General features: G+C 44.1%; 1 protein-coding gene across 1 annotated transcript in view; it reads left to right on the top strand.

The window, feature by feature from the left end:
• Positions 1 to 16,411, top strand: part of LOC116981499 (NXPE family member 3-like) — a 28,256-nt gene extending 11,845 nt beyond the window's left edge. The window contains exons 2-4 of the mRNA XM_033034547.1: positions 9,251 to 9,324; positions 12,745 to 12,954; positions 15,794 to 16,411. Of these exons, the coding sequence (XP_032890438.1) occupies positions 9,251 to 9,324; positions 12,745 to 12,954; positions 15,794 to 16,347 (838 nt within the window). The 3' untranslated portion in view covers positions 16,348 to 16,411. The remainder of the gene's footprint in view (positions 1 to 9,250; positions 9,325 to 12,744; positions 12,955 to 15,793) is intronic.
• The last annotated feature ends 5,992 nt before the right edge of the window (positions 16,412 to 22,403 follow it).

Here is a 22,403-nt window from a genome sequence, read left to right as displayed (position 1 = left end):
AGAGGGGGGTGGTGGCCGTTCCTCTCCAAGCCAGCATCAGCAGTGGGGGATGGTAGGGAGGGTAAGGGCGCGTCAATGGGGATGGGTGGGTGGGGGGGGCTGTTGTCTCTCCTCAACGTCTGTGGTCTGACTGCGGCCTGTGTGTCAGACAGTGGCAGGGTAGATGTGTGGGGGGGGGCTGTTGCCTCGCTTCTCTACCTGTGGTCTGACTGCGGCCTGTGTGTCAGTGGCAGGGTAGATGTGTGTGGGGGGGGGGGCTGTTGCCTCGCTTCTCTACCTGTGGTCTGACTGCGGCCTGTGTGTCAGACAGTGGCAGGGTAGATGTGTGGGGGGGGGGGCTGCTGCCTCGCTTCTCTACCTGTGGTCTGACTGCGGCCTGTGTGTCAGACCGCGGCAGGGTAGATTTGTGGGAGAGCGAGAAGAGAAGATTGTCCCTTAACAGTCTTGAGCCAAACCTGTTTGAGTGTACACCATCTGCTCTGAAAAGATATTTGCGCCCCCACAACAAGTTAAAGTTGTCAATAAAGCTCCTTCCTCTTTCATTGCAGACTCTGGAAAGCCATGTATTCAGTGCAAGTAGCCGACTGAATGTGTTTATTCCCCTGTCAACTACTGGTATGGGACCACTGATGAATGACTTAATGTCTAATTTGTCCAGTGTATCTAATAGTTCAGTAAAATCCCTCTTTAAAAGTTCTGACTGTTCTTTTCGAATATCATTAAATCCTGCATGCACAATTACCTGTGGGATTTTTGGGTTTTCCAATATAATTGTGGCTAGTTTCTGGTTGACATCACTAACCGTCACATCTGGGAAGCAGCATGTTTTGATCTTCTTACTGGTTATATCCTTTATGGCTGAATCTCCTACAATCAGAGTGTCTGGTTCATCCGCTTTCTGTGTGATGGGCCCTTGTTGTCTCTGTCTGCACCGTCTGTCCGGACACGCCCCGGGGCTTGAGGTGACGGACCCATGTGCAGCTCGCCTCCCTGGCGACGTGTTCATGGTCCGTCTCTGTCCGCGCCGTCTGTCCGGACGCATCTCGGGACTCTCGGCAGCTTGCCTGCCTGGCGACGTGTTCCGTCTCCGTTTCTCATCACGTTTCTGCGGGCTGTCGTCCGTGGACTCTCGTAGTGACAGGAACCTGTTTTTCAGCGGCAGAGTTAGCTTCGAGGACGGGCTAATCCGGCTGGTACGTGCTACTTTAGCTTTGGGTAGCCTAGCATTTGGCGTCGAGTGAACTTGTTGATTCACTGTGGTTTTCCGTTTGGGCTTAGCGCCGACTTGGTGCCAGTAAGTGGCAGCTGGAACTGTCTCTCTCTTGTCCAGTTTCGGGAAGGATATAATGTAGCTTTCATCGTCATCATTTAGTTGTGTGTTTGTCGGAGCTAGCTCAGCTAACTCACCCATCGGCACTGTATCCTGGAGGACGTGTTCATGGTCCGTCTCTGTCGTTGACTCTTGCAGTATTTTTAGTCCTTTGTATTTTTCTAATGCTGCTATCCTCGTTTCAAATATATCCAGTGTCTGCAGCAGTTTGGTGCAGTCTGTGCATTTCCCAGTCTCAGTGCCTTCATGCACGTCAGGACCTTCAGAAGCACCCAGCGCTTGCTTCATAACGAAATCCATGATTTTAGTTTTACTAAACGCAAATTGTTCACTAAATTGTTCACTAAACAAAACTCTGAGCTCACAAGGACTTGTATCCAAGTCCTTGTCCTTGTCCTTCACAAAAACTAAACAAAACTAAATAAAACACTAAACAAAACACACTAAAACGTTAAAACACTAAAACAAAACTCGGAGCTACAAGGACTTGCTACCTCTCAGTTCGGCGCAGGTAGAGTAGAGGCCATTCGGCCCTTCGAGCCTGCACCGCCACTCGATATGATCATGGCTGATCATCCAACTCAGTATCCTGTGGTACACAAAAATGCTGGAGAAACTCAACGGGTGCAGCAGCATCTATGGAGCGAAGGAAGTATCCTGTACCTGCCTTCTCTCCATACCCCCTGATCCCTTCAGCCACAAGGGCCACATCTAACTCCCTCTTAAATATAGCCAATGAACTGGCCTCAACTACCTTCTGTGGCAGAGAATTCCAGAGATTCACCACTCTCTGTGTAAAAAATGATTTTCTCATCTCGGTCCTAAAAGATTTCCCTCTTATCCTTAAACAGTGACCCCTAGTTCTGGACTTCCCCCACAGAAGGGTGGCTAAAGTTGTGCCTTTACTTAAGGAGAGGATAGGCTAGGGAACTATAGCCTGGCGAGCCCAACATCAGTGGTGGGAAAGTTACTGAAGGGAATTCTGAGAGATTGGATCCACCAGCATTCAGAAAGGCAAGGACTGATTTATGGATAGCCAGCATGGCTTTATGCATGGGAAATCCCATCTCCTAAATTTGATTGAGTTTTTTCAAGAGGTGGCAGAGGATTGACAAGGGCAGGTTAGTGGACATTGACTGCAAGGTATTTAGTGAGGTCTTTGATAAGCTCCCACGTGGTAGGCTGGTCTTGAAGGTTAGATCACATTGGATCCAGGGTGAGCTAACAAAATTCAATACAAAATTGGCTTGGTGTAGAAGTCAGAGAGTGATAGTGGAGAGTTGTTGATCAAATTGGCGGCCTATGAACAATGATGTGCCACAGGGATCAGTTGTTTCACAACGATATGATTTGGCTGAACGTGTAGGTGGCATGGTGAGACCAACATTTTTGGTATAGTGAAGTGAAGAAGGTTATTTAAGATTACAACAGGATCTGTATTAGCTTGGGCTGGAAACTGACAGATGGAATTTCAGTTGGACAAGTGCTAAGTATCTCACTCTGGAAAAAAATTCTGATAATCTGGCCTATCATTATCTGTCATAAATTAACATAATTCTATATTTTTCTGGCGTATGGAGTGCACAACCTAAAGTTGTAAGGCAACTTGTTCTGTTTGATCTGTTCGTGCACGCCGGGGTGATTGCATTCGTCGAAACAGGGTGGACCACGTGAAGGTTGCAATCTCCCACCCCGACATAATTCTCTCAGGTAGCCCGTCAGTTTCTGACATTCCAGAGAAAACAATCCCAGTTTGTCCAACCTCTTCTTATAACCAATGGTCTTTATATTTAAACGATACTGTTTATTTTTATTTATGCTACCAATGTGATGATATTATAATGAATGCTTCCAGGGCCAGCCTTAAGCCGATTTGACCGATTGCCCCCAATTGGGCCCCGCGCCTAATGGGGGCCCCGCACTAATGTTCCGTATTTCGTACGGAAATACGAATTCTCTTTGTTAAATAAAGATTTTTTTTTAAATTCACCTTCCGGATTTTATTTTTAAACGAACATGTATAACAACCGCTGCACGGCCATCAGACACAAATGATTTGTTAACTCGTACTGTTACCACTTCTTAACATGAAATAGTTAACAAGTTGTTATACAATGTCATCAATCTGCATCCATCCACATTCCTCAGTAAATGTTATTGTGTTTTGAATGAGTATTAATGACGCCGTGTTCCTTTGAATAAAATTCACGCGGCGTCAATAATACTTGTTTAAAACACAATTACATTTACTGAGGAATGTAGATCGATGACACATTGAGAATTTCTTTAAACTCACCATCATGAGTGAGGGTCCCGGACCGCGAGAAGGGGCTTCTTCCTGGTGTGCAGGTTAGTCATTCACCTACCGACCCACGTTGTGTCTCTCTGTCTTTTGCTCCCTCTCTCTCTCTCGCGCTCTCTCTCCCGCTCCCCATCTCGTCTCTCTCTAGCTCTCCCACTCCCTCTCTATCACCCTGTCGCCTCAGCATTCCCGGAATCATTGACGTTTAGCGGTAGACAAAAATGCTGGAGAAACCCAGCGGGTGAGGCAGCCGCCTTGCCCGCTGAGTTCCTCCAGCACTCTGTGTTTTTTGTTTGGCTTTGAAGGTGGCTCAGCGGGACGGGCAGCGGCTCTAGGGAGAGGGTTGCGTTTCTGGTCGAGACCCTTCTCCAGACAATCACAAGTACTCTCACCGACGAGAGTTCAATTCAGTCTGAAGGAGGGTCTTCTCTCCAGAGTCGCTGCGTTGCCTGTCCTGCTGAGTTACTCCAGCTTTATATCTTCAATTTCAGAGAAATACAATTTCTCACGGGGGGCTTATAACGTCTCTAAACCCCTCTGGGACCCTCTGAACACCTCTAAACCCCCTCTATCCCCCCCCCCCCCTATATCCCTCTACAACAGTTCTGAACACTTCTAAACCCATCTGAAGCCCTCTAAACCGTTTAAACCCCTCTAAACTAGGAGGCTACAAGGTGACTTGTATAGGCTGGGTGAGTGGGCAAATGCATGGCAGGTGCAGTATAATGTGAATAAATGTGAGGTTATCCACTTTGGTGGCAAAAACAGGAAAGTAGACTATTATCTGAATGGTGGCGGATTAGGAAAAGGGGAGATGCAACGAGACCTGGGTGTCATGGTACACCAGTCATTGAAAGTAGGCATGCAGGTGCAGCAGGCAGTGAAGAAAGCGAATGGTATGTTAGCTTTCATAGCAAAAGGATTTGAGTATAAGAGCAGGGAGGTTCTACTGCAGTTGTACGGGGTCTTGGTGAGACCACACCTGGAGTATTGCGTACAGTTTTGGGCTCCTAATCTGAGGAAGGACATTCCTGCCATAGAGGGAGTACAGAGAAGGTTCATCAGACTGATTCCTGGGATGTCATGACTTTCATATGAAGAAAGACTGGATAGACTCGGCTTGTACTCGCTAAAATTTAGAAGATTGAGGGGGGATCTTATAGAAACCCACAAAATTCTTAAGGGGTTGGACAGGATAGATGCAGGAAGATTGTTCCCGATGTTGGGGAAGTCCAGAACAAGGGGTCACAGTTTAAGGATAAAGGGGAAATCTTTTAGGACTGAGATGAGAAAAAAAAAATTTACACAGAGAGTGTTGAATCTCTGGAATTCTCTGCCACAGAATGTAGTTGAGGCCAGTTCGTTGGCTATATTTAAGAGGGAGTTAGATGTGGCCCTTGTGGATAAAGGGATCAGGGGGTATGGAGAGAAGGCAGGTACGGGATACTGAGTTGGATGATCAGCCATGATCATATTGAATGGCTGTGCAATTTCAAAGGGCCGAATGGCCTACTCCTGCACCTATTTTCTATGTTTCTATGACTGCGTCCAACTGCTGTCTGGTTCGTTGATCGGTTTGCTAGATATGAACTGTTTTGGGAGAGCAAAATGCTCACGGCAGACCAAACGTGTTAAACAGAAATTGGTCAGATATTGAGCTTTACACAGTGAGAGATCGTGTGAAATAATCACTGAATTTAATTTTAAATGAATGTACCTGCATGTTATACTGTTTAGTTTGGAGATACAACCAGATCCACTGAGTTCGCACCGACCAGCGATTTTTGTTACAGATTTGACAATTTTATTTGGCGGCCAACCAGCCGCTGTCTCCAAGGGCATTGTGTCCAATCACATAATTAGCAGCTACGGTAAAGGTTGGAAGCCGGCGGAGCTACTGACATCCAAACGGGAGGGAGCAGGAGAGATTCACACAGTGTAGAATCCATACCACCTAGTGTACAATTTCATAATATATACTAAATAACTGGGCTGACACACCTTGGCTGGGAATCTGAGATTCACCAAAATTGTTCCCAATTGGGCCCCGCACATCCTAAGGCCGGCCCTGAATGCTTCATGGGTTCAGGTAAAATGTATTTTTATTTTGTCTGTTTATCGTTTTTCTCTACTCTCTATTTGGAGGGTACTTTTTACATGCAGGGGTTCTGATCCATCCTGACAACATTGGTCTTATTACACATGTGTTACCTTACACAACCATCTTGTAATCTGTCTTTAATTTTCTAAATGGTTCCTCAGTTGAACCCCCACTACCTTGGTCCACTCCTTGAAATATTATAGGGAGGTGTTTTATTTTCCAGCACAAAGTTAAGTGAGCCTATCCATATGGAACTGGTTCCTTCTCCCTAGGTGTTTACAGAAATTAATATGCATCCTGCATTTGCCCCACAATGGCACACAAGCCATGGATCTATTCGATGTGTTCACAAACAGAAGTATTGTCCATGGAGAGCGATGTCCAAACAAGGCCACATTGTTGCTCCAAAATGTTTCATAGTCTTTCTCACCACAATGTTGCACCTTATCACCAACAGACATCCAGTTGGAATGCAGCAAATCTAGTCTTTGCAGGGATGGGTTTATAATGGCAAACTCTTGTGACTGTTAATTACAGCCTTACTTAATTAACTTTTCTGTCAGATCCCTCTGTCAAAGCAGGGAAGGTATACTGAGGTACACAAAAATGCTGGAGAAACTCAGCGGGTGCAGCAGCATCTATGGAGCGAAGGAAATAGGTGACGTTTCGGGCCGAAACCCTTCTTCAGACTGAGTTGTGAACCTGAGACCAGTCTGAAGAAGGGTTTCGGCCCGAAACTTCACCTATTTCCTTCGCTCCATAGATGCTGCTGCACCCGCTGAGTTTCTCCAGCATTTTTGTGTACCTTCGATCTTCCAGCATCTGCAGTTCCTTCTTGAACACAAGGTATACTGAGCACTGCTTGAGGCTGACTTGCAGAGTTTACACTGACTCGTCCAGCTTACCCTAACTAACAAGTTCTCTGCAACTCCTTTTTGTTGTTAAGACATCTGCATTGTAATGATGAGATGATCACTTGACATGCCCATCCAAGGATGCTGACTGACTGAAACCTCTGCAATGTGGGGGCTCAATTGATGTGGTGACAAAGAAGGCACTGACACAACTTAATCTTTATCAACTCCCCCTACCACTCCGAATCCGACCTCTCTGTCCTAGGTCTCCTCCATGGCCAGAGCGAGCAACACCGGAAATTGGAGGAACAGCACCTCATATTCTGCTTGGGGAGTCTGCATCCTGGAGGAATGAACATTGAATTCTCCCAATATTGTTAGTCCTTGCTGTCTCCTCCCCTTCCTCAGCCTTCGGGCTCCTCCTCCTTTCACCCCCCCCCCCCCCCCCCCCCCCCCTAGCTCTTAGGGCTAAAGGAATCAAGGGATATGGGGAAAAAGCAGCAAAAGGGTACTGATTTTAGATGTTCAGCCATGATCATATTGAATGGTGGTGCTGGCTCGAAGGACCGAATGGCCTACTCCTGCACCTATTTTCTATGTTTATAAATTTACAGGCATTTAACTAAACCATTCAACAAGAACTTTGTAATTCTTAATCACCTAATTTACTGATATAGCTTTTCCTATCTTGCTGCCCAATAATTGAAACACTTGGACTTGGATTCCAGATGTAAAATGAACTGGTTGGGATTACTTCAATGGGTTGTAATCTTCTCTGAGTTAAGATGTCAGGGTTCGCCTTCTGTGTCAGTTGTCCTCGAGTAATATCACTCACTCCTGGTGTACTTGATGTTTCTTTGATGTTTTCACATCAATCTTCTAGAAGGCTGGGGGTCCTCAAATCCCAAATGAGACAATTGGAAATTGGAGCTTGGATTTGATTGCTCCTGACAATATTCTCACATGGGAGAACAACTAAATCTTCCTACATTGCTATTTCATCGTTTTAACCTGTACATCTGGTTATTCCTTATTGCCATAGTGATAAAGCCCTTTTTCCTGAGTTTGATGCCTTTGTTACTATGAGATTTTCTTGCCTTAATACAACTAAATGGTCACTGTTGTGTTTTCACTTCATTTTACCTCTGAGCCTGGAAACCCTGTGAGAATGATGAGAAGATAGACTGCTACTTGCTTCTGCTTTTCCTTCTATCATGAAGATCTGATTACAGTCTGTCCCACATAGTTTAATCGCCATCGATGGATGGCCTTTTGCAACAGTTGCTGATTCTCTATTCTGTATCAATATTCTTCCAGTTAAATTGTTGTTAATTATTTTGGTCTTCTCGGTAAACTTTATAGACCATGAGCTGAGCATGTGTGAAATAATCAAATGGAAAATAATGTCCCCAGTCTATGTTTCACGTTTGAGACCCTGCATCAGTTTCAATCTGAGACGACTATCCCTTTGGCTCCACAGATGCTGCTTGACCTGCTGAGTTCTTCCAGCAGTTTATTTTTTTGTTCCAAATTCCGGCATCTACCATCGCTTGTGACTACCCTCTGTTCTGGAATGATTATTTACAACAATTGTCTCACAATGACTTGCTTTGTAGATGTTTAGTTGCTAGCCATGTGGCTACAATAGAGAGATACAGCTGCTCATGCTTAACTACATTCAACTCCATTAGCAAACCCTGGGCACATTTGCTCAGCTGATCAACACCCTGCCATAGTTCTTGATAATCATCTTCATTGTTTATGAAACTACCTATTTTAGTATCATTTGCAAACTCGCTTATCATGCCTTGTACATTCTCATCCAAATCTCAAGCAGATGACAAACAGCGATGGACCCCATACTGATCCCTGAGGCACACCACTATTCACAGACCACCAGTCCAAAAAGCAACCTTCTACCACCATCTACTTCCTATCATGAAGCCAATTTTGTTTCCAGTTAGCTATCTCTCCCTGGATCCCGAGCGGTCTACTCTTCCAGAGCAGATGACCATTGATTAAACTGCTACAAAGGCCTTGATAAAGTCTATATAGTCTACATCTACAACCCTGTCCTCATTAACCTTCATAGTTGCTTCTTCAAAAAACTAATCAAATTCAGTTGCTTCCATGGAACAGGAGACTGTGGTGATTTATTTGAAGTGGATTAAATTATGAAGGCCCTGGAGGAGGAAATGGAAAGAGACTCTTTTCTGAGCAGAATCATAAAAAATGTAAATGAGTTACTGGAACAATGACTGGATATGAGAAGTTTTGTCACCCACATGTGCATGAACAGCTGTGACCTGCCAGGCTTCAGACCTTGTTCTAGAAAACAAGTTTTGCTTGAATTGTGAATAATCTCTGATTATCCTCTAACCTGATGTTTTAGTTGTTAGTTACAGAGTCTGATATTTTAAGAAAATCAATTGTTACCAGTAGAAATGTAATTTAACGTAGATCAGTTTGGATTTAGATGGATTTGCTAAATTACAGGTTCCATACTATTCAGAAGATGACATTTGAAGCTAAACTTGTGGAAACTATGTTAATTGCGATGTGCTAGGTTGGATAAGTAGATTATTTGATGACTTTCTTGGACTGTCCTTTGTATGCATTTTATATTGACACAGTGACTTAATGAATGGTATTAACATTTGCAGTAACGTCAACGTCAAGAAGCCCATATTACCCTGTGCCATGGGTTATATAATCGTAGAGCCATCACCTCAACCAAGTAAGATCATTTTCAATCATATCTAAAAAAATTATAGTCTAGTGTATTGGAGGAAATAATAATAGAATAGTGAAGCAGTTCCTCACTATAAATATGCAGACCTTACAAACAAAATATAACTTTACAGAACATGTAGCTCTTTCTTGAATTTGAAGAACATTTAAGTTATAATTTATTCAGCAAAATGTATTATTTTCCAGGGCTAGTATTGATTCAATATTACACACCTGTCACTTCTCAACCAATACAATCCATTTATTCTTATTGGAGATATGGTTGCCAATTGTATTTTTATAATTTTAATAGATGGTTGAAAATATAATCTAAGATAAAACTGCATTTTTCTGGAACTGAACCCTCTTTCCTGGTGTGGACCATCAGTAGTGGAGGCAGATCATCACCCAACATACATCTAGTCAGTGCAGCTCTTCCATTGAGTTCACCGAGCCAGCTCTCAACAGCAACTGTACCAATAAATGAAGGTGTTAACGTTTTGAACAGGAAAGGTATGGGCTTGAAGTACTATTGGTTAACCTGCCACTAATCACTTTGGTGATATGAAATTTTAAAGTAGCAATTCTGTCACCTCCTCTCGCAGTTCATTCCAGAGTGAAAAATATGCCTCTGAGATCTTTCTTACCCTTTGCTCTCTAATTTTAGAATCCTCTAAGTTGGGATAAATACTGGGTGTTCACTTTATTGCTGCCTCTCATAATTTGATATACTTTATCTGTAGTAACTCCATCTGCAACATGTTACAAGGTTGGATAGGCTGGGTGAGTGGGCAAATGCATGGTAGTTGCAGTATAATGTGGATAAATGTGAGGTTATCCACTTTGGTGGCAAAAACAGGAAAGTAGACTATTATCTGAATGGTGGCCGATTAGGAAAAGGGGAGATGCAACGAGACCTGGGTGTCATGGTACACCAGTCATTGAAAGTAGGCATGCAGGTGCAGCAGGCAGTGAAGAAAGCGAATGGTATGTTAGCATTCATAGCAAAATAATTTGAGTATAGGAGCAGGGAGGTTCTACTGCAGTTGTACAGGGTATTGGTGAGACCACACCTGGAGTATTGCGTACAGTTTTGGTCTCCTAATCTGAGGAAATACATTCTTGCCATAGAGGGAGTACAGAGAATGTTCACCAGACTGATTCCTGGGATGTCAGGACTTCCATATGAAGAAAGACTGGATAGACTCGGCTTGTACTCGCTAGAATTTAGAAGATTGAGGGGGGATCTTATAGAAACTTGCAAAATTCTTAAGGGTTGGACAGGCTAGATGCAGGAAGATTGTTCCCGATGTTGGGGAAGTCCAGAACAAGGGGTCGCAGTTTAAGGATAAGGGGGAAATCTTTTAGGACCGAGATGAGGAAAACATTTTTCACACAAAGTGGTGAATCTCTGGAATTCTCTGCCACAGAAGGTAGTTGAGGCCAGTTCATTGGCTATATTTAAGAGGGAGTTAGATGTGGCCCTTGTCAGGGGGGTATGGAGAGGAGGGATCAGGGGGTATGGAGAGAAGGCAGGTACAGGTACAGGTGAGTTGGATGATCAGCCATGATCATATTGAATGGCGGTGCAGGCTCGAAGGGCCGAATGGCCTACTCCTGCACCTATTTTTTATGTTTCTATGTTTCTACTATTTACTGTGCAAGTCCAACCCTGGTTAACAGACCAAAATGCAACGTATCACACTTATCACAGTTAAATTCCATTGGCCAGTCCTTAGCCCACCTCCCCAACTGATCTATTCTGTTATGTACTTCAAGATTACTGTGAGGTTTGAGAGAGCATAGGGTAAGAAGGATCTCGGGCATCATTTTCACTCTGGAATGAGCTGCCTGATAAGGCTGCAGAAGAAGATACTATTGCTACTTAATAAGATAGAAATTGATAGGAACGGTTTTGACAGTTATAGACTAAATGTGGGCAAATGGGGCTAGCTCAGAATCCCAGAATGATCAATATGGACAGAGTAGTCCGAATAATCTGTTTCCATGCTCTATAGCTCTGTGATTCAGTAGAATATGGAGAAAATGAGCTCTGTTGTGTAAGTATTCCTCACTGTCCACCATATCAGCAATTTGGGTATAAATTTACTAACAATATTAACTAACAGCAGTGGATCTACACTGTCCCCTGCCACACATAACTGGTCACAGACCTTCAATCAGAAAAACAACCTCCACAACTACCCTTTGTCCTTCAAACCAATTTTGAATCCAATGTCTAGCCTACCTTGGAATCCATATGATCTAATAGAAACATAGAAACATGGAAAATAGGTGCAGGAGGAGGCCATTCGGCCCTTCGAGCCAGCACCGCCATTCATTGTGATCATGGCTGATCATCCCCTATCAATAACCCGTGCCTGCCTTCTCCCCATATCCCTTGACTCCACTAGCCCCTAGAGCTCAATCTAACTCTCTATTAATTCCATCCAGTAATTTGGCCTCCACTGCCCTCTGTGGCAGGGAATTCCATAAATTCACAACTCTCTGGGTGAAAAAGTTTTTTCTCACCTCAGTCTTAAATGACCTCCCCTTTATTCCAAGACTGTGGCCCCTGGTTCTGGACTCGCCCAACATTGGGAACATTTTTCCTGCATCTAGCTTGTCCTGTCCTTTTATAATTTTATATGTTTCTATACGATCCCCCTCATCCTTCTAAACTCCAGTGAATACAAGCCTAGTCTTTTCAATCTTACCTCATATGACAGTCCTGCCATCCCAGGGATCAATCTGGTGAACCTACGCTGCACTGCCTCAATCACAAGGATGTCCTTCCTCAAATTAGGAGACCAAAACTGTACACAATACTCCAGATGTGGTCTCACCAGAGCCCTATACAACTGCAGAAGAACCTCTTTACTCCTATATTGAAATCCTCTTGTTATGAAATGATCTGATCTTGCAAACAAGCTTACCAACGTGTGATCTTGTTAAAGGCTTTGCTAAAGTCCATAAAGAGAATATTCACAGCCCTTACCGATGTCATTTGTTGACATCGAATAAAACCTGACAGATTCATGAGACACAGTTTCCCGCAACCAAAGCCTTGCTGACTATTCTCACCAATTCTGTCCCTAGAATCCCTTCCAACATCTCTCCCACCACTGGCAGCTGGCAGCTGGCTCGCTAGCCTGTAGTTCCCTGATTTGTCCTCGAGCCTTTCTCAAATAATGGTGCAAAATTAGACACCCTCCCAGCTTTCAGAAATTCATTTCTGGTTAATGGATCTTAACAAAGGAACTATTCACCCAGCTGGCCTGCTGCCAACCTCATTGACACAAGATTGTTCATGTACTGCTCAGATTAGTTTACTTTGTACATTCTGTCCATGGAAATTATACCTAACCACTCAAAAATGTATAGATAGCCAAAGGCAAAATGTTTCTCTTTGTCCCCTTATTTTCAGCCATTGTTCTTGACAAATGCATCCGGGGAAAACTAATGGCTACACCATCTGGATTTTATTATAAGGACCAGTGGATGTCCCTGACCTGCAATATTCACAGCTTCAACACTCCTGCAAAAGTTACCGAATGCCTTCGTAGGAAAAAGATTCATATGTTTGGAGATTCCACTATGCGTCAGTGGTTTGAATACTTGATTGAATTTGTTCCAGGTTAGTGTGATTTATCACTCTATACAGATTTGTCTGGCTTATTTGCCTATCCGTGTTATATCCAAGTACAAAACTGAAATAAGGAAAAGAGTTAAATGAGAAAGGAAATGGGAAATTTCAGCAATTGTGTGAGTAGCCAGTCTTAAATGTGGTACGAAAAGAGTGCAAGTGGATCAGTTAAATGAACCAAAGTAATTGTAGACAATCATCTTACTGAAATAGTGTGGAACAGGGCGGAGATGGGTGTAGAAGTGATTTAGAGAAGTGCAATGCCAAGGACCCTGACGTAATGATGTAGAAAATTATATGACCTCAGGAGCATAGTCAAGGTCAGATAGACAATTGACAATAGGTACAGGAGTAGGCCATTCGGCCCTTCGAGTCAGTACCGCCATTCAATGTGATCATGGCTGATCATCCACAATCAGTACCCCGTTCCTGCCCTCTCTCCATATCCCCTGACTCCGCTATCTTTAAGAGCCCTATCTAGCTCTCTCTTGAAAGTATCCAGAGAACCTGCCTCCACCGCCCTCTGAGGCAGAGAATTCCACAGACTCACAACTTTCTGTGAGAAAAAATGTTTCCCCGTCTCCGTTCTAATTGCTTTACTCATTATTCCAAACTGTGGCCCTTGGTTCAGGACTCCCCCAACATCGGGAACATGTTTCCTGCCTCTCGCATGTCGAAACACTTAATAATCTTTCAATAAGATATCCTCTCATCCTTTGAAATTCCAGAGTATACAGGCCCAGCCGCTCCATTCCCTCAGCACATGACAGCCCCGCCATCCCAGGAATTATCCTGGTGATAGTGTATCCTCATCTGTAATGTTCCACTCGCCTTCTCATTCCTAATCATGTCATTCCTAATTCTTTAGTTCACATCCCACTTGATCCTCAATCTACAATTTCTTTTAATTTACAATGGTATAGATGGTTCCCTAGTACAAACCTCCTTTTTCTCTTATTGGACAGCTAAGAAGTCAAGGCTAGACAAGGCTAGACAGCTGAGATGGATTCACACCGCCACTTGATCTTTCATTCACTGTCACCAGTTTAAATACCGTAGATGTCTGCGTTAGATGTGGTATTTGCATCTAGCAAGTCACCAGGCATACAGTATGTAGTTTGTAGCCAGACAGGGAGAAATGGTGGCCAGGAGACAGCTTACTGCAGAGGACTTTACTGAAGACAACAATTGGGCAGCTTGTAGAAGTGCAGAAGAAGATAGACACAAAGTGCTGGCATAACTCAGTGGGCCAGGCAGCATCTCTGGTGAAAAAGGGTGAGTGACATTCCGAGTGGGGACCCTTCTTCAGACTGAGAGTAGGGGTAGGTGTTATGAAGACCTGGAGCCAAGAAAAGACCAGGACCGATCACGGCTGGTCACAAATGACCCTCTGACAGGGCGGTACCCTGGTAGGCCCATTGTTGGCTAGGGAAGGTGTGATCTCTAGAGGGAAGCAATGTGGAGACTGGGGAACTGGTTAAATGACTAGGTTGAGGAAGCAGGGGAGAGGGGAGTGAAGTGAAGTATAAGTTACTTAAAATTAGCGAATCATCATTCATAACACTGGGATGTAAGCTACCCAAGTGAAATATCAGGCACTGTTCCTCCAATTTGTGATGGAGGAGGCCCAGGACGGAAAGGTCAGTGTGGGAGTGGGAGGGGTGTTGAAATGGTTGGCAATCAGGATATCCTGTCGGTCTCAGTGGACTGAGTGTAAGTATTCAGCAAAATAAGTCTACGTTTCGTCAAGTATAACAAGTATGTTAAGTCGCCAAGTCTACGTTTCGTCAAGTATAACAAGTATGTTAAGTCGCCAAGTCTACGTTTCGTCAAGTATAACAAGTATGTTAAGTCGCCAAGTCTACGTTTCGTCAAGTATAACAAATATGTTAAGTCGCCAAGTCTACGTTTGCTTTCACTGATGTACATTGGAGCCCACATTGGGAACACCAGATGAAGTAGGTGGGGTTAGAAGAAGTACATGTGAACCTCCGTCTCAGATGAAAGGACTGTCGGGGTCCCTGGACAAAGCCAAGGTTGGAGATGCAAGGACATTTGAGGAGATATATATCGGCTATAGGCAGTCGGGATCAAGCAAATCCCTCAGTGAGTATAAGAAGCGCAGAAGTTTACTGAAATCAATCAGAAAGGCAAAAAGAGGACATGATCTGGCTGTCAAGACAAAGGCAAATCCAAGAAATTCTACAGGTGTATTAAGAGGAAAAGGGAGGCTAGAGAGGGAATAGGTCTCCTTAGGTATTAGCATAGCCATCTTTGTGTAGTGCCACAAGAGTTGAGGTAGGTATTAAATGAAAATGTCTAATCAGTTTTTTTACTGAGGAGAAGGTCGTGGAAGCTAAGCAATTGGGACATAGATGTTGATGTCTTGGACCATGTATGATTTATCAAAGAGAAGGTATTGATGGTTTTAAAACACTTAAAGGTGGATAATTCCCAATAGCCTGACCAAGTACATCCTCTATGGAGCCTAGGTGGAATATAGATGCCTCTGGTGCAATGGCAGTGTTAGATGGGGTGCATAAAGATGGTTGCATCACTTTTTAGTTTGATACATCAAACGCTCAAGAACGAAGGAGGATGCAGTAAGTGGTGGACATTGTTTAGCCCATTACAGATACTGTCCTTCCCACCATCCCCACTGTGAAAATTCTCTCCCTTTGTTCAACCTTTACCTTGGGTGGCAGGTAAATTGACAGCTCCCTTTGGTGTGATGTTGTTTGGATTGAAGTGCCCATCCCAGTTTCTTCAATATTAACATTACCAATATTGTGACTTATCAGTTTAAGTGTTCAGGTATTTTTCTGTTTAGGTATTAGAATGTTTGACCTTGGCAATCCAATAATAGATGGCCCTCACTGTGCCTTCGACATGCAAAACAACATCATGCTGGAATATATTGCTCATGGCCCGCCAATCCTATTCGGCCATCTTTCAAGCCAGCATATGTACTACATTTCAAATAAACTGAATGAAATTGAAGGAGGGAAAGACACAGTTATTACCATTGCTATCTGTGCCCATTTCACCACTTTCCCAGCAGAAGTGTACATCAGAAGGTTGCAGCATATTCGAAGATCGATTCTACAGCTGCTCAGCAGGAATCCAGATACGGTGGTCGTTATAAAGACTGCGAATGTACGGGGCCCTACACAAAATACAATGTTTAACTTCAGTGACTGGTTCACTTTTCAACTTGATTTACTGATGAGAAGGATGTTTGCCGGCATCAAAGTAGCATTTGTGGATGCATGGGCAATGACCATAGCCCACTACCTGCCCCATAACATTCACCCACTGCAAATTATAATCAAGAATGAAATAGATGTGTTTCTTTCACACATGTGCCCTTCCAATAAAAGGTAACAACATCTGCTCACCATGCATCACCACAATTACATTGCAAATCATAGATCTATCTGTCTAAAAATGAATGTCATTTTAAATATTTTGAAATTTTGATTTCTAAGTTTTTAATTCATCTTTGTCACTATCTTTTGATTCTATTCTATTATTTTAATTAGTTATAATTCTTAACTATTACCTGACATTAATAATGTTAGCTTTGATATTAAATCTTTGTTTGTGTGGAAGAAATTAATTTGGAGGGAAATTAAAGGAAAACTAGACTAAGTGGGACCCGTTGGGTCCAAGTCACACGAGAGCCTGGTCCCCCAACGCAACCCGTTCCCCAACGGGGGGTGGAGGTATGTAGGGCAGGGGGGGGTGTGGGAGGGGGGGGGGTGTGGGGGGAGAGGGGGTGTATGGGGGGGGGAAGAGAATGAAGAGGGGGAAGCAGTCAACATGATCTAAGACCTTTCCCACCCAAGCCATTCATTCTTATCCTCACTCGGGCAGAAGATACAGAAGGTTGAAAGCGCCCACCACCATTCCCAGGAACAGCTTCTTCTCCTTTGGAATCAGGAAGAATCTTCCATAGACTAGGGAACTGTCTAATTCCCCTCGACCTCATTGCGAACATTGGACCTTGTCTCTGGAACGGCTGCACTACAATCATATAACCATATAACCATATAACAATTACAACACGGAAACAGGCCATCTCAGCCCTTCTAGTCCATGCCGAACATTTATTCTCCCCTAGTCCCATCTACCTGCACTCAGACAATAACCCTCCATTCCTTTCCCGTCCATAAACCTATCCAATTTATTTTTAAATGATAAAATCGAACCTGCCTCCACCACTTCCACAGGAAGCTCATTCCACACAGCTACCACTCTCTGAGTAAAGAAGTTCCCCCTCATGTTACCCCTAAACTTCTGTCCCTTAATTCTCAAGTCATGTCCTCTTGTTTGAACCTTCCCTACTCTCAATGGGAAAAGCTTATCCACGTCAACTCTGTCTATCCCTCTCATCATTTTAAAGACCTCTATCAAGTCCCCCCCTTAACCTTCTGCGCTCCAAAGAATAAAGACCTAACTTGTTCAACCTTTCTCTGTAACTTAGTTGCTGAAACCCAGGCAACATTCCAGTAAATCTCCTCTGTACTCTCTCTATTTTGTTGACATCCTTCCTATAATTAGGCGACCAAAATTGTACACCATACTCCAGAATTGGCCTCACCAATGCCTTGTACAATTTTAACATTACATCCCAACTTCTATACTCAATGCTCTGATTTATAAAGCCCAGCACACCAACAGCTTTCTTTACCACCCTATCTACATGAGATTCCACCTTCAGGGAACTGTGCACTGTTATTCCTAGATCCCTCTGTTCGACTGCATTCCTCAATTCGCTACCATTTACCATGTACGTCCTATTTTGATTTGTCCTGCCAAGATGTAGCACCTCACACTTATCAGCATTAAACTCCATCTGCCATCTTTCAGCCCACTCTTCCAAATGGCCTAAATCTCTCTGTAGACTTTGAAAATCTACTTCATTATCCACAACACCACCTATCTTAGTATCATCTGCATACTTACTAATCCAATTTACCACATCATCATCCAGATCATTGATGTACATGACAAACAACAGTGGACCCAACACAGAACCCTGTGGCACCCCACTAGTCACCGGCCTCCAACCTGACAAACAGCCATCCACCATTACTCTCTGGCATCTCCCATTCAGCCACTGTTGAATCCATCTTGCTACTCCACCATTAATAGCCAACAATTGAACCTTCTTAATCAACCTTCCATGAGGAACCTTGTCAAAGGCCTTACTGAAGTCTATATAGACAACCTCCACTGCTTTACCCTCATCAATTTCCCGAGTAACCTCTTCAAAAAATTCAAGAAGATTAGTCAAACATGACCTTCCAGGCACAAATCCATGTTGACTGTTCCTAATCAGACTCTGTTTATCCAGATGCTTAAGTATCTCTAAGTATCCTTTCCATTAATTTGCCCACCACTGACGTCAAACTAACAGGTCTATAATTGCTAGGTTTACTCTTAGAACCCTCTTTAAACAATGGAACAACATGCGCAGTACGCCAATATTCCGGCACTATTCCCATTTCTAATGACATTTGAAATATTTCTGTCATAGCCCCTGCTATTTCTATACAATACAATACAATTCAATTTATTGTCATTTGGACCCCTTGAGGTCCAAACGAAATGTCGTTTCTGCAGCCATACATTACAAAACAAAAAGACCCGAGACACAACACAGTTTACACAAACATCCATCACATCGTTGTGATGGAAGGCAAAAAAAACTTATCTCTCCACTGCACTCTCCCCCCCGATGTCAGAGTCAGAGTCAAAGTCAAAGCCCCCGGCTGGCGATGGCGATTGTCCCGCGGCCATTAAAGCCACCCCGGGTATTGCAAGGCCGGACACCGGGTCTTGGTGTTAGAGCCCCTGGCGTGCGCTCGCAAAGTCCCGCGGCCATTCCAAGCCGTGCGGGGCGATGGTGTAAGGCCCCGCTCAGGTAATCTTCAACCCCGCAACTCGGGCGGGAGAAGTCGCCGTTGCGGAAGCCCCGAAAAGCGGTCTCCCAGCAGGGACCCGCGGGCTCCCGGTGCCGACGTCCGCCAAACCCGCAGTTGCAGCCTCCGAATCTCCGGCGGTCGGGTGGCAGCAGCGTCCACCACAGCTCCACCCGCTCCAGACTCAGCCAGCCCCGTGACGGTGAGTAGTCGGCAGCTCCGCAGCTGGAACCCCAGGTCGTTCCTGTTGGAGGCCGCTCCACGTTGCAGCCCCAACGACAACGGAGACCCGACAAAGAAAAGGTCGGGTCTCCCGTGCAGGGGAAAGATTTTAAAGTTACCCCCTCCTCCCCCCCCCCCCCCCCCCCCCATACACATACCCCAACAAAAAAAATAACAAAACTACATAAAAACGAGACAAAAAATAATAAAACACAGACGGACTGCAGAGGCCGCTGCTACATTAACTTCCCTCAATGTCCTAGGGAATATCCTGTCAGGACCTGGAGACTTATCCACTTTTATATTTCTCAAAAGTGTCAGTACTTCCTCTTCTTTGAATCTCATAGTTTCCATAGCTACTCTACTTGTTTCCCTTACCTCACATAATTCAATATCCTTCTCCTTAGTGAATACCGAAGAAAAGAAATTGTTCAATATCTCCCCCATCTCTTTTGGCTCTGCAAATAGCTGTCCACTCTGACTCTCTAATGGACCAATTTTAATGCTCGTTATTCTTTTGCTATTAATATAGCTGTAGAAACCCTTTGGATTTACTTTCACCTTACTTGCCAAAGCAACCTCATATCTTCTTTTAGCTTTTCTAATTTCTTTCTTAAGATTCTTTTTACATTCTTTATACTCCTCAAGCACCTCATTTACTCCATGCTGCCTATAATTATTGTAGATCTCTCTCTTTTTCCAAACCAAGTGTCCAATTTCCCTTGAAAACCAAGGCTCTTTCCAATTTTTACTATTTCCTTTCAACCGAACAGGAACATAAAGATTCTGTACTCTTAAAATTTCATCTTTAAATGTCCTCCATTTCTCTTCCACATCTTTCCCATCAAACAAAATGTCCCAATTCACTCCTTTTAAATCCTTTCGCATCTCCTCAAAGTTAGCCTTTCTCCAATCAAAAATCTCAAACCTAGGTCCAGTTCCGACCCTCTCCATAATTATATTGAAACTAATGGTATTGTGATCACTGGACCCGAAGTGCTCCCCAACACATACCTCCGCCACCTGACCTGTCTCATTTCCTAACAGGAGGTCCAGCACTGCCCCTTCTCTAGTAGGTACCTCTATGTATTGCTGCAAAAAACTATCCTGCACACATTTTACAAACTCCAAACCATCCAGCCCATTTACAGAATGTGTTTCTCAGTCTATGTGTGGAAAATTGAAATCTCTCACAATCACTACCTTGTGCTTACTACTAATATCTGCAATCTCCTTACATATTTGCTCTTCCAATTCTCACTCCCCATTAGGCGGTCTATAATACACCCCTATAAGTGTTGCTACCCCTTTCCCATTTCTCAGTTCCACCCAAATAGCCTCCCTAGACGAGCCCTCTAATCTATCCTACCAAAGCACTGCTGTAATATCTTCCCTGATAAGCAAAGCAACACCTCCACCTCATTCCCTCCAATTCTATCACACCTGAAGCAACGAAATCCTGGAATATTTAGTTTCCAATCACAGCCCTCCTGCAACCATGTTTCACTGATCGCCACAACATCATACTTCCAGGTGTCAATCCAGGCTCTAAGTTCATCCACCTTTCTTACAATGCTCCTAGCATCAAAATATACACATTTAAGAAACCCACCCTCTCTTATTCTCTGTTTATTGTCTTTTTCTTCTCTCTCCCCTACATTTTGTGTCCGAGTGCTTCCCTTCCTGCCTCACACACTGACTACTAGCTTTCCCTATTTGAGTCCCTCCCCTCAACCGTTCTAGTTTAAAGTCTCCCCAGTAGCCTTTGCAAATCTCCCCGCCAGGATATTAGTCCTCCTCGGGTTCAAGTGCAACCCATCCTTTTTGTACAGTTCACACCTTCTACAAAAGAAGTCCCAATGATCCAGAAACTTGAATCCATACCCACTGCACCAGTCCCTCATCCACTCAATTATCCTCCACCTTGCTCCATTCCTACTCTCACTGTCGCGTGGCACAGGAAGTAATCCTGAGATTGTTACCTTTGCGGTCCTTCTCTTTAACCCTCCTCCTAACTCCCTAAATTCTCCTTTCAGGACCTCTTCTCTTTTTCTACCTATGTCATTGGTACCTATATGTACCACGACCTCGGGCTCCTCTCCCTCCCATTTCAGGATTTCTTGGACACGTTCAGACACATCCCTGACCCTGCCACCAGGGAGGCAAACTACCATCCGGGTCTCCTGACTGCATCCACAGAATCGCCTGTCTGACCCCCTAACTATAGAGTCCCCTATTACTAATGCCCTCCTCTTCTTTTCCTTACCCTTCTGAGCAACAGGACCGGTCTTTGTACTGGAGGCCCGGCCGCTGTTGCTACCCCCAGTTAGGCTGTCCCCCCAACAGTACTCAAACAGGAGTACTTATTGTCAAGGTGTACAGCCACCGGGGTACTCTCTAGTCCCTGCCTGTGCCCCTTGCCCCTCCTAGCCGTGACCCACTTGCCTGCCTCCTGTGGTCTTGGAGTGACCACCTCTCTATAACTCCTCTCAATGGCTTCCTCGCTCTCCCTGACCAGACGGAGGTCATCGAGCTGCTGCTCCAGGTTCCTAATACGGTCCCTTAGGTGTCCCATCTCGACGCACCTGGCGCAGATGTGGACGTCTGGAAGGCTATCAGATTCCTTGACCTCCCACATCTGACATCCAGAACAGTAAACTGCCCTGGCCCTCATTCTCCCCCTTACCTAGGATACAATACAAAGTACAATACAAACTGCTGGAAGAAATCAGCAGGGATCTGACTCCCAATCAGCTGCTCCCTCTGCGACCGCTCCAACGGCTCTCGAGCCTCTGTCTCTATAAATGCTGAAAACTACATTCTGCACTCTGGATTTTTCCCTTCACCTAACCTATTGTATTTGAGTTTGGTTTGATGGTATTGACATGTAATATTATCTGGTTTAATTGGACAGCATGCAAAATAAAGCTTTGCACCGTACCTTGGTACATGTGACAATAATGAACCTGACCTGATGGCATACTTTATAATTCTGTAATGGTACAGTATGTGAAGGAACATAGATGATGGCCATTTAGTAATGTCAAGGTCTTGGTCACTGGGTTGTGTTGAATGTTGTTCCTACTGTGGTGTACTGCTTAATGACTGCACTCTATCCCAGTGCCATAAAGATTTTCTCCAGGCCTCTGAGTATTTCTTCTGTAGTTCCTCAAAATGACACATATCTCATTGAAATCACCTTTTAATGTGTAATCTCGTCATACACAGCCGTAACCCTGATGAGTCTTTCATCCCATTTATTTCAGATGTAGAATTTCGTCCCATTTATTT

The sequence above is a fragment of the Amblyraja radiata genome, chromosome 15 (assembly GCF_010909765.2).
Source record: "Amblyraja radiata isolate CabotCenter1 chromosome 15, sAmbRad1.1.pri, whole genome shotgun sequence".
Lineage (NCBI taxonomy): Eukaryota > Metazoa > Chordata > Chondrichthyes > Rajiformes > Rajidae > Amblyraja > Amblyraja radiata.
This window is presented reverse-complemented; position numbering and strand designations above follow the sequence as displayed.